The 13,630-nt window shown below is 41.6% G+C and overlaps 1 protein-coding gene across 1 annotated transcript in view; it reads left to right on the top strand.

Moving 5' to 3' along the window:
- FBXO9 (F-box protein 9) overlaps nt 1-13,630 on the top strand; it is a 1,636,589-nt gene that overhangs the window by 973,297 nt on the left and 649,662 nt on the right. The window contains exon 7 of the mRNA XM_044063757.1: nt 6,185-6,299. Within this exon, the coding sequence (XP_043919692.1) occupies nt 6,185-6,299 (115 nt within the window). The remainder of the gene's footprint in view (nt 1-6,184; nt 6,300-13,630) is intronic.

Genomic DNA, 13,630 nt, shown 5'->3' with positions numbered 1-13,630 from the left:
GTGACCCACCATTGTTTTCTCATCCTTTGTTTAAGCAATTCCTTAGAGGCAAAGAATTTAAGACCCCACGTAGAGCTCCTACTCCTGCTTGGGATCTCAATTTTGTGTTGGAGAAACTCACTCTACAACCTTTTGAGCCTGCAGCTACCCCGAGTTGAAATATTTATCATGGAAGACTGCTTTTTGTTGAGGGTTTCTGAATTACAGGCCCTTATGGCGGTTGAGCCTTTCTTAATTTTCCATAAGGATAGGGTATCTTTACTAATCCTTCCTTTATGCCTAAAGTGGTTTCTAGTGTGGCTTTACACCAAACTATTCATTTGCCTACTTTTTATGCAAACCCCAAAATAAAGGGAAAAGATTTTGCACACTTTGGATATACACAGGCAGTTGCGATATTATTTGAGCAGAACTAAAGGGTTCAGGCAGTCTCAGCAGTTATTTGTTTCATTTGCTTTGGGTTCTAAGGGCAAGCCTGTGTCAAAACAAACTATTTCTAAGTGGATTGGGTTTTGTATTGCTTTCTGTTATTCCCATCATGGTAAGGAGGTTCCAGCTGGGATTAGGCCTCATTCCACTAGGGCTACTGCCACTTCTACAGCTTCTTTAGGGGTGGCAACTAAAGATATTTTGGAGGCAGCTACTTGGAGTTCAGTGCATACTTTCTCTAAGCATTACCACCTTCCACTTTACTCTAAATCTAGGGCTGGTTTTGCCACTGCAATTTTACAGGGCATTTTGGCAGCCCCTACTGCTTTATAGTTTTGCCATCCTCCCTTACCTCTGCTTTGGGATTCTACCCAAGTGTAAGGACTGCAGCAATGTGAGATGAAGAACATAGTACAGTTTTGTACCTACCATAAATGTAGATGTTCAAGATCCACATTGCTGCAGTCTACCCTCCTTCCCCTCTGTAGTTAGAGGTGGTTGTGTGGTTTGGGTTGTGAATATTGTGAATATTGTATATATTGTATATATGATTAGTGCAAGGGTGGTTGGTTGTTTTTTGCTGTCTTTTGGTTTTGACCTTTCTTTTTAGGGTCTTCTGACATCTGGGGCAAGAAAAGACTGAGGATATGTCGCACGCGATTTGTACCCTGACGTCCTGATGTCAGTCTTAGCTTTGACCGACGTCAGCCTAATACTTTGATATTCGGGCCGACCGAGGACAGTGGACTACCCAAGTGTAAGGACTGCAGCAATGTGGATCTTCGAACATCTACATTTATGGTAGGTACAAAACTGTACTTTTCTTTTACTCCCCCAGCACAGACCACTTGCTGTCCCCCCAGTTTTGGACATTGTGGATGATGTCTTCTTAGAATCTATTCTAAATCCAGATTCTCTGCCTCCTGCTCCAGCCAAACCAGATAGATACTATAGAGTGCCTGACTCACACAAATTCCTTTACAAAAGCCCTGTTGCTGATCCAGAGACAATCTCCCAGGGTCCCAAAGGGGCTAAGGCTTCTATGGCTAAAAATCCTGTACCCTCAGAAAGGGACTCCAGAGCACTAGATAGGTGGGGGAAGAAGGTTTACACCTCAGCTACTCTAGCAATGAGAGCATTAAATTGTCAATTTCACATGCATAAATACCAGCAATTCCTAATGTATCAAATAAAACAAAAGATGGGCACGCACCCTCAACAGTATGAATTCAAGGAAATGCAAGATCTTTTGCATGCAGCTGAACAGGTGGGCAAACATACTTTACAATGTGGTTTTGATGCCTTGGAAGCTTCCTCTAGAGCAGCTGTTACTGGGTCTGTTATACATAGGCATGCTTGGTTAAAGGAACAATCTCTGCCTGATCATGTTAAAGCAAAGTTACTGAATGCACCCTTACAGCCGGATGTCTTATTTGGGGTTAAAGCAGAGGAGGTTTTAAAGAAAATGGAGGATAAGGCAAAATCTATGCAGACGGTCAAAGATTTCTTACAGGTACAACCCCCATGCTTCAGCAGAAATTGGCCAACAAAAAATTGGTCCTTTCCAGCTTCTGACAAACCACAGAGGGGTAAATAAAGGCGCCCAAGGGGCAGAGAACAAACACAAATTCCTTACAAACCTCGCCAATGGGGCACTGCAACACAGAAGGGAGGAGAAGACAGGTCCCAAACTACTAGAAGGCAAACACAATGACTTAAACCTCAAACTGCCAAGCAAAACTCTCTTGGCAGCTCCCTTGGGAGGAAAATTAGCACTTTTTGCAGACAACTGGCGCATCGTCACAAAGGACAAATGGGTCCTAGACATTATCTCACACGGATGCAGATTCCATTTCCACACCTTGCCAAGTATAAAAGGAATGTCAAACCTGCCACAAAATCAATGGGTAGAGGCACAAAAACAAATTACAGCTCTCATGGACATGAGCCATTCAACTGGTACCTACACAGGAGCAAGGCTAAGAATTTTACTCAAGGATCTTTCTAGTCCCCAGAAAGGACAATGCTTGGAGACCCATTCTGGACCTTTCAATTTTAAACACCTACTTGCAAGTACCCAAATTCAAGATGCTAACACTACAGCAGCTTCTTCCCATGTTGGGCAAGAAAGCTTGGCTAGTAACGTTGGACCTCAAGGAGGCATACCTGCAAGTCCCTATCAGACAAAATTGCAGAAGATACCTCCGTTTCATTGCAGGTTCAACCCATTACCAATTCTCTGCACTGCCTTCTGGCTTATCTACTGCACCCAGGGTCTTCACAAAATACCTGACACCAGTAATTGCATACTGCAGACAAAGAGGAATTCAAATATACCCATACCTGGACGACTGTCTCATCCAAGCAGAAAGCAAGGACATTCTCTTACAACACCTGGCTTTTGTAAAACATCTTCAAAGTTGCCTAGGGTACACAGTAAACGAAAAGAAATCAAAACTAGTGCCCTCACAAAATATGATATTCCTGGGTGCCAGCTTGAATACAATGGCCCAGATGGCTTATCTGACGCCAGACAAACAACTACAATTAACTCAATACTTCAGAACAATGGAAGCAAAGACCCGACTCCCTGCAAGAAAAATTCTGCAGGCCTTGGGCTTCATGGCATCTTGCATACTACTAATACCATGTGCAAAACTGCATATGAGGAAATTGCAATGGTACCTAAAAAGCGTATGGACTCAACACAGCCACAGCTTGGAAACAATGATACCTCTCATTCCCTGCCCTCAACAGGAGTTTCTATGGTGGTCACAGGCATGTCACCTCAACAAGGGTCAGCCTTTCACCCTACCCCCAGCCAGGCAAACTATGACAACAGATGCATCGGACTATGCTTGGGGAGCACACATGGCAGGACGGTGCGTTCAAGGCATATGGACTGCAGATCAAAGGAATCTGCACATCAATCAAAAAGAAATGTTAGCTGTACAAAATGCTCTGACAGCCTTCAAGGACCTCTTACATCCAGGACAGCTTATCATAAGGACAGACAACACCACAGTAATGTGGTACATAAACAAACAAAGGGGGTACACACTCCTACCCTCTATGCAGGCAAGCAATGACCTTGTGGAACACAGCACTGGCTTACCAAGTTCAATTACAAGTTCAATTCCTGCCAGGAAAAAAGAACACATTGGCAGACTACCTAAGCAGAAACATCATGGATCCTCACGAGTGGAAACTGGATCCACAAGTATTCGCAATGTTAGCTCAAAAATGGGGGCTCCCAGACATAGACCTGTTTGCCAGCCCTCAAAACTATCAACTAACAAAGTTTTGCACAAGGACTTTTCACCATCAAGCTTGGAAAGTGGACGCACTCTCATTCATTTGGAAAATGGTAACAGTATATGCCTTTCCTCCCGTACCCCTTCTCACAAAGGTACTACTGAAAGTCAGGATGGAGAGACCCCGAATGATACTCATTGCCCCAGACTGGCCATGCCAGCATTGGTACCCACTATTAAGGAATATGGCCCAGGGCCCACCATGGATTCTACCACAAATTACCCACCTGCTCACACAGCAAGACAATCGGATTCTACACAGCCAGCTCAAAACCTTATACTTGGCTGCATGACAAATCACCTAAGCAAACAGCCAGCTCCTCTCTCACAAGCTGTTATGGATGTTATTCTGGAGGCCAGGAGGCCCAGCACCAGGAAAGCCTACTCAGACAAATGGAAAAGGTTTTGCTCCTGGAACCAAGCTAAAGGCCAAAATACCCTTCACCCTGACATACCTCAGATTCTGCAATATTTAACTGAAATGTTACACAAAGGGCTTTCTTTTTCATCTATTAAAATCCACGCCTCAGCTATTTCTGCTCACTACAACACGGATCCTCCCTTATTTTCACATCCACTCCTAAGGCAGTTTCTCAGAGGGGCCAAAAACATTAGACCTCCCAGGAGAGCACCAACACCTACTTGGGACCTCAACTTTGTTCTGCAAAACTCACGCTACCTCATTTTGAGCCAGCTTTCTCAGCTGACTTAAAGTTTATATCATGGAAGACTGCCCTACTGCTAGCAATTACTTCAGCTAGAAGAGTTTCAGAGCTTCAGGCACTAATGGCAGTAGAGCCTTTCATCATTTTTCATCAAGACAGAGTTTCTCTATGAACTAACCCCTCCTTTATGCCTAAGGTGGTATCCAGTGTGGCTCTAAATCAAACCATCCATTTACCCACCTTCTTTCCAAATCCACAGAACAAAGGAGAAAGACTCCTGCATTCCTTGGACATTCACAGGCAGCTACGTTACTACTTGGATAAAACTAAGGTTTTCAGAAAATCTGACCAGCTTTTTGTATCCTATGCCACACCATCACAAGGAAAGGCTATCTCAAAACAGACCATTTCCAAATGGATAGGACATTGCATACGTTTTTGCTACACCCACCATGGAAAACCAGTTCCTGCTACCATAAGGCCCCACTCTACCAGGGCAGCAGCTACATCTACAGCCTTCCTCAGGGGGGTGCAGATCAAGGATATTCTGGAAGCTGCAACTTGGAGTTCAGTACACACCTTCACCAAACATTACCACTTACCACTTTACTCTAAGACTAGAGCTGGCTTCGCCACTGCAGTTTTGCAGGGCCTCTTAGCCTCCTCTAATCCTGTTTGACTCCACCTCCCATCCTTAGCTTTGGGATTCTACCCAAGTGTGATGACTGCAGTAGGGTAACACGATGAACATGGTACAGTTTTGTACCTACCATAAATGTAGATGTTCGAGTGTATACCCTGCTGCAGTCCGGGTTACCCTCCCTCCATGCCCTCTGAACTAGCTGAAATTATCTCTACCACTCTATTCTATACTACCTCTGTGGTGTATTTGTTTGTGCCTAAGGGTTCTTGTTTTATTTTTCCATATAGCTATATGTGTATATATATATATATATATATATATATATATATTTGCCTACCTATTAGGGGCACCTGACATCTGGGGCAAGAAAAACTGAAGAAAATGGATGCCTCTGATATACCCCTGGTGCTCTTACGTCAGGGAAGAAGCAACAGCAACCGACGCCGGACCAAGACTTTGGAATTCGGGCCGACTGCGGGACTGCCTGACGGCAGGATAACCCAAGTGTGATGACTGCAGCAGTGTATACACAAGAACATCTACATTTATGGTAGGTACAAAACTGTACTTTGACGATCCAGTGTTCACTACAATTGCATTGTAATAAACTAATACAGACCCTTAACATCAACCTCAAGCACAGTTCTCCCTACATATGTATCAGCCTTGATTAATTGAAGAGGATTTAATGCCATTTGGATGAGAGCTTTGTGCTACCTGCTTAAAATCAGGATAAGATCAGCATTAACCTTTGGAGAGGGAAAAAAACTGAGGGCTTGTCTGTCTGCAGGAAACTTTGTCAGATTGTCTGACCCATAGTAATGCTTTGAAAAAGCCAGCTAGATGAAGCAGCACAACTGTACAGATGGGAAAGCCCCAGATGTAATGATTTACTGTTAAAGTGACCTCTCCTGAATGATTATAGTAAGTGTATTACACAAGCAAATTTTACAGTGGTTATCTCACACAGCTGTGCTTAAGTAATGAAGGTATCTGAGATGCAGACACAGTTACCATTAGAATGGAGAATTTGCCAGAATTGTAGTATGTCTTGAAAATATTTAGAATTTTCCTTAGCTTAATGAAGACTGGCTATCAGCATGACAAATAATTGACATTTTTTATATTCATAGACCTGCCATGGGAGGTTGTTGCATACATTTTTCGATGGGTGGTGTCAAGTGAGCTGGATGTAAGATCACTGGAGCAACTATCACTGGTCTGTCGAGGATTTTACATTTGTGCCAGGTATTGTGATGTGTCTGGCATATATTTGTGGTATGCATTTGTAAAAATCATAAAGTAAATGTTATATTTAGCTTCTTTCTCTGACTTTGTTTCACATACATAGTAAAGGAAGTATTTAAATTGTTACAAAACATTTTGGTTATTAGAAATCTGTTGTAGTCATTCCCTTGTTTTTCTCCCTGTGTAATTTGCCATCTTGCTTTAGTTTTGCACCAGATAGTTACCACCTAAAACATGTTTTTCTGTGAGAAACTTGAAATCTTCAAAAATAAAACTGTTTGGTCATCGTTCTGTTTAAGTAGAGCATTTGTTCCATAGTGGTGCCGAGTATCACATAAATGCTGCATTATTTATTTTTTTATTTATTTTACATTTGTTGACCGGGATAGTCCAACTGGATTAATGTCCATTTTCAGTGGAGGCCCGGGGAGAATGTTTCCAAGGTAAACAGATAAGTAATAACAAAGAAGGCATATTACCAAGGTAGACAGATAAGTAATAACAAAGAAGACATATTACAGATGAGATATTTACAAATGACATAAGCAGACATGAAATAGACAATATCACACTTTTGAGTTACCCCTGGTAACAGTCAGGGGAAAAAAGTAACAGTAATTTGATTAATAGATTATATACATTCATGGTGAGAGTTAGCCAGGCTTTTTACAGTGGCAAAGCCAGTTTAGTGCCAGATGTTGTTTGAGTTTAGTTTTGAATTGGGATAGGGATGAGAGCAAAGTAATGTTAGCTGGAAGGAGGTTCCATGCTTTGCCTGCAGAGTTTGCAAAAAGGGAGTCATCGGCTACATTGTTAATTTTAATTGTCTTAATTTGTAGTCTGTTTGAGGATCGGAGCAGTATTGGATTGTTGTGGGCTGGGGGTGATCATATTTTTAAGAGCTGGTGTGTTGTCTGGATAATAGAGGATTTTATTAGCCATAATCAAAAGGTTATATTGGATTAGACTGGGAAGTTCTAGCCACCCTAGATGTTTAAGGTTGATGCAATGGTGTGTTCTAAAAGGTAGGCCAGTGACAAACCTGGCAATGTGGTTGTAACAGATTGAGAGTCTATTAAGTACAGTTTTAAGGGGGGATGCATATAAAAGTGCTGAAAGCAGTTGGGAGCAAGCTATGGCAGCTATAGCCAGAGGGGTTAGGAAGGCTTTTATTCTATACAGTGACCCTACTTTTTTATTGATGGTTTTGATCAGTTGGTTTACATGAAGGTAAAATTTTAGATTATTATCAATTATTACTCCTAACAGTTTTGTAGAGTCGTCGGGGGTGATTATTGTGCCATCTTTTGCATTTATGGTGAAGGTAAACAGTGTGGACCTTTGTGTTGAAGAGAATAACAGCATTTTAGTTTTTTGGGGATTTAGCAACAATCAGTGTTCGGAGAGCCAGGTTTCTATAGTATTAAAGGTGGATTGGGTAACAGACCTTAATTCTCAGGGAGATGTGGCTGAGCAAAGCAGGGTGGAATCATCAGCGTATTGGATTACAGCTGACATTTGGGATGACTGTATATAGGTTGTTTATGAAGATGGAAAACTGTAGGGGTCCTAATATGGAGCCTTGTGGCACTCCAAGGGTTTTAGGTAATAGGTTTAAGAGCTTGTTCTGCCAGAGGACAGCCTGCTGCCTCCCATTGAGGTAAGATTTAAACCATTGAATGGCACTGGTATTTAGACAGAAAGATTGCAGGGTATGAATCAAAAGTTGGTGATCCACCATGTCAAATGCCTTTGAAAGATCCAAGAAGATGGATGAGGATATTTGATTATTGTTACGATTATTATTAATGGTATTGTTTTTCTAATATAGAATGAACTGGATTCCCAATTGTCACTAACCAGGAGAAGAGTGCTAGTCCTTTTATAACAATTTCATTCAGAATAAAATGCCTTTTACTAGTGTTGAGACTTCCAGAATGATTGTTCACCAAAATATTATTCTAATTGCTGTATTCATTGCATTTGAAAGTTCCCCTTTTATGAGGAAACTTGCAGTTATGCAGGATATTGGCTGTTTAAATGTTGTGCATTTTTGGCCCCAGAATACATAAACTTGTGCTTGTTTTCCACGAGTTGTGATACTCTTATTAATTTGTAAGCTTATCTTAAATTTTAGGTACTTTTTTCAGTCTACTTGCTGTTAAGTCTATATTTATTTTTATTGTTGATTGGTCATTAATAGTGCAGTGGCAATCTGTGTCATACCAGAGATGATATCTACTGCTTGAAAACTGCCACATTAGTGCTGTGAATTGCACTTTTCTGGACAAGTTAATGTTTATAAACCACCTGTAAAATTGCCTGTCTGTGTAGTGCCATGACTGGCATATATGCTTTTACCATTTCTCTTTTCATGTCATGTATTTTGTTCCATATTAGCTAAATTTATTTCATAACCCCATTTACATTAATGCTAATTGTGACGTCCCTCCTCTGGGCCAGTGATCAGGGAATCTCAGTCCTCAACAGTGACACTGGTGGGGGAATGTTCACTGAGAAAAAAGTAGATACACACAGTATTTTCAGATGCAGCTCTCTCTGCTAAGTACACTTTCCCTTAAGAGCACACACGGAATGCACACTCTAGTCCTGGGGCTGCGCTTTCTCTCAGAGTCCCAAATAAGACTCCCCGCTGACCACTACAGATCTAAATTCTTAGCCGTTTATTCCAAGCCAAGTCCTCCACCTCCCTGTCTGTGTAATCAGTGCTCTGTGTCCTTGTTCCAAGTATCTGTCACACTCTCTCTTTGAGGTTTGATTTGCACACACACACACACACACACACACACACACACACACACACACACACACACACACACACACACACACACCTGAGAAAGGCTGGCACAGCTTACCCGCTCTGACACCTCCATCCAGACTATAAGGTAGGTTCACTGCCACCAGAACACTGAAGCCAGCTACTTAAAGGCTCTTATAAAGTTACCCAGTTAGACTTAGTAAAATTAATATTCATACAAATGGTAGTTTTAACCAACCAACAAGACTTTTCAGGAATGTGGAGCCACAGTGCTAATAAATAAATGTAAGTGCTCTCAAAAGTTTTTTTTTGAAAAGGCCAGCTACAATGAAGGGTTTAGATATGTTGTTGTTGTGTCTTTCGGCTTTTCCCAGTTAGAGGGTCACCACAGCGGAACTCTGGTCTGCTAATGATTGGTAGTTGATTTTTACGTGCCGAGTTACCAGCCCTGACGCACAACCTTCAACGAAGGTACGCCCATTCATGCATGTCTCAACGCAGAAGACGCTCTAGCTGAGAATTGAACCGGACAGCATTTAGATATATTTAATAGTAATTAAAAACATGAAAATACTGAATATTTATGTACAGTAAACACCAGAGTTTCAGTCACAGGAAATATAAAAAAACAAAATAGATAGAAAGACTCAGACAGATACAGAAAAAATACATTTAGCTAATCTCTCTGATTGGCTGAAGAATTACTGCTCCCTAATTACTTACTAAAGGAAGGCACGATGTAAGTGGATGAATGTATTTGTCAGGTCCCATAAACAATGTACACTTATCACATCTCCTACTAGTATTCAAATACAGTTTCAGAGCTGGCTACAGAATGACAATACATCTGATCACCTGACTCTGTGATTCCCTCACTACTCCCTCACTAGAAACTGAGCCAGGATCTGGCACTGATGTGTCACAATACACATACAGCACTTTAGCTAAGGTTTAGTACAGGATCTGGAAACTGTAAAACAGTTCCAACACTTTCACCCTTCCTGCAGAAACTAACAAGCTATTCTTTGGCACCCCAGGGTAGCAATTAGTTCACCACTAAGGACCCCAGTATAGACCTTTCACAGACATTGCGTCTTTGGCTGCTTTCAGACTGTGAGATAAAATCTTTATGGCCTAAGCCAAGTCATTTAATTTCACACTATTTTTCTTAAGGTTAGCTGGGCTGAGTTTACCCCTTCCCTTCCAGTATCCTCAGTTAAAATGTACATTTCGTCAGTTACAACAATACAGTCTGACATGCATGTATATTTGTTTTCTGTCCAGCAAGACCCACTGTTGATACATTTTTACACAACTTTACAAATACATTTTTAACACACGCATCTGTACAAATTGGTTTTATAGCCAAATGACATATAATTCTTTACAAAACTCCATGTAGCTATGCTGGCATATGTTATACTTGCACTGCCCTACTCTCCCTGGCACAGCTGGCATTACCTCGCATCATCACATCTTTCCCCCATTTTGAAGACTCAAGCTAGTTTATCAAGTGACCCTGGAGAAATGTGGATTGGGAGAAATGAGCCTGACTGGCAACACATTAACCCATACCCTGTCTTGAGAGCTCATCCGCATTGGCATTGCTGACCCCACTATGGTGCTGCACTGTCATGTCATATGCCTGCAACCCTAGGCTCCACCGTAATAATTTGGCATTTTGCCGGCTAGCTTGATGCAGCAATATTAAGGGATTGTGTCCTGTAACCACAGTGAATTTCCTTCCATAGAGATAGGGCTGAAGTTTTTGCAGTGCCCATATTATGGCTAGACATTCTTTTTCTACAGCTGCATAACATTCTTCCCTGGGTTGGAGTCTAAGGCTGAGACCTGCAACAAGGTGCTCTTCTCCCTCTGAGTAAACCTGGCTGAATACAGCCCCCACACCATGGTTAGAAGCATCCACCTGCGCAACAAATTTTTGTTGTAATCTAGACTGGCTAGCACAGGGGGTCCTACCAACGCCCCTTTAAGCTTGTGGAATGCCTGCTCACATGTTGGGGCCTACACAACCTTATCTAGCAAGTTTTCCCTTGTCAGGTCTGTGAGGTTAGCAGCTGTTGCACTGTAATTGGGAAAGTACTTTCTGTAGTACCCTGCTATCCCCAAGAAATGTTCTCACCTGCTTTTGGTAACAAGGCGGGCCATGCCTGAATAGCTTCCAGTTTGACAAGTTCTGCCCTGATTTTTCCATTCCTCTTTCTGCTCCCCAGGTAGGAGACCTATGCCATACTTGCTTTGGCACTTACTGTGCTTAATAGTTAATCCTGCCATTTGCATTCTGCCCAGGACCTCTCTGACATGCTGAAGGTGCTGTTGCCAGGAATGGCTGTAGACGACAGTATTGTCCAGGTAAGCAGATGACAGTATTATCCAGGTAAGCAAGGGCATAATATTTTTCTCCTGCTATAATATGATCTACCAGCGGGGGCATTTTTCATCACAAAGGGCATCTTTGTGAAATCATATTTATTTATTATTTTATTTTATTTATTTTACATTTGTTTGCCGGGTTAGTCTGACTGGACCGGTGGCCCCTTTTCAGCAGAGACCTGGGGGAAATCCCCCCCCCCCAAAAAAAAAAGTAGATATCAGATGGAACAAGTAAAAACGGACTATATGCAGTAAGACCTTGTACAAAGAGTAAAATCAGACATCCATTTTATATATACAAATTAGCATGGTAGATACAAGAAGCTTGTTTGAACAGTGTAAAGATAAGTTGTATAGCAGGACAGAGCAATAAGGAGATAAAATTATCCTGAGGTAATACAGGAACAGGGCCATTTGTTGGCTAGATGTTCTTTAAGAAGGAGGTTGAACGTAGAGGTGGAGGGAGTATTAATAATAAGTTGAGGGGTGCAGTTTCACATTTTTGCTATGTTACATGAAAATAAGGATTCACCAAAGAGTTATTGGCTTTACTAACTTGTAATAGCAGTTTATTAGATGAGTGGAGGGAACAAGTAATGTTGTAAGGATGTACTAGGTGTGTTAGAGCAGGACATGCATTAGGTTGGTAGAGGATGCTGTGGACAAATAGCTAGCTGGTTAAGAGTTAATAAGTTTGGAAGTTCAAGCCAGCATAATTGTTTCAGGGCAGTACAGTGGTGGATTCTACTGTGAAGGCCGGCAGCAAAACAAGCAATTTTGTGGTAGCATGTTTCAAGTTTAGATAGGTTAGTCTTTCTGAGATTAACGAAAATGGGTGAAGCGTATAGTAGAGTGGACAGGAGGTGTGTTCTAGCGATTGCTTGTTTAGTTGTTGAGGTGAGGAATGTTCTAGACCTATAAAGACATCCGAGTTTAATATATACCTTTTCAATGGTGAGGGCAATGTGTTTGTCATATTTCAGGCCACACTCTGTTGTGATACCAAGTACTTTTGTGCTATCTACTGGTTCAAGTTGTAGTCCTGTTGGATGAAAGTATGTGCATTGATGAAGGGGAATTTGGGAATTTATTACTGGAGATGCTCTGTATCCATAAGTCTAACTGCTTGCGCATTACCCGCTCGATAGGCCTAAATCTAATATGCAACATCAACAAAACCCGCTAGAGAGACAGGTTTTTCTACCGTCTCTGGAATAGACTTCCCATACATGTCAAACAAAGTACTTCACTGATACTCTTCAAATCAACCTTGATGAGTGGATGGGAAACCATAAATTTATCCTGACTGAGGTTTTTTTTTTTTTTTTTGGGGATAAACTCTTGGCTAGACTTGTAAGTGCCCTAGGGCCATAAGTCTTGTAATCTCCTATGATAAGCTCAGTCTTATTGGGTTTAATATGAGTTGTAATTTTTTAGGAAAAGTTCTGTGTCTGTAAAAGCAGATTGAGTCTTAGATAGAAGATCCATTAGGGAGGAGGCTATGCAGATAATAGTGGAATCATCTGCATACTGTATAATTGTGACATGGGGAGAGTTGGAGCTAAGGTGAACAGTAGGGGGGCCAAGAATAAAGCCCTATGGGAGTCCTGTTGTGATGGGTAGAAGAGCAGAGATTTCATTTGTCTATATCACTGATTGTTGTCGGTTGGTCAAATAGCTGTGGTACCAGGTAATAGAAGCTAGAGAGAGATGATTAGATGCTAAGTCACTTAGTAGTTTTTGATGTGATGCAGTGTTAAATGCGTTTGACATTTCTAAGAAAATGGAAGAGACAAGTTGGTTACTATTTCTACGGTGATTGATCATGTTTGTGAAACTTAAGAGGACTGTGGTGGTATTGTGTTTAGGTCTGAAACCATGTTGGGAGTTGGAAAGTAGGTTGATGTTCTTCGTGTTTCAGTGTTGCAGTCATCACATTTGGGTTATCTGCCTGCAGTTAGCCCTCAGCCAGCCTGAATACCAGATTCTTGGATTCCTACGTCGGATGCTGTCTCTTCTTCCATGATGTCAGGGGTATAAAACATGCAGCCGATGCCATTACATCAGTATTTCTTGCTGTGCGGTGCCCGAAGCAGAAGTAGTTCGCAAGTGCCGGTCGCCGACTCCTGAAGTTTTTGTTTTCGAGTTTCAGAACTGA

Source organism: Protopterus annectens, chromosome 2.part2 (assembly GCF_019279795.1).
Source record: "Protopterus annectens isolate FY-2018-M chromosome 2.part2, PAN1.0, whole genome shotgun sequence".
NCBI classification, from domain to species: Eukaryota; Metazoa; Chordata; order Ceratodontiformes; family Protopteridae; genus Protopterus; species Protopterus annectens.
The sequence above is the reverse complement of the archived record's forward strand: the minus strand, read 5'-3'. Positions and strand labels throughout refer to the sequence as shown.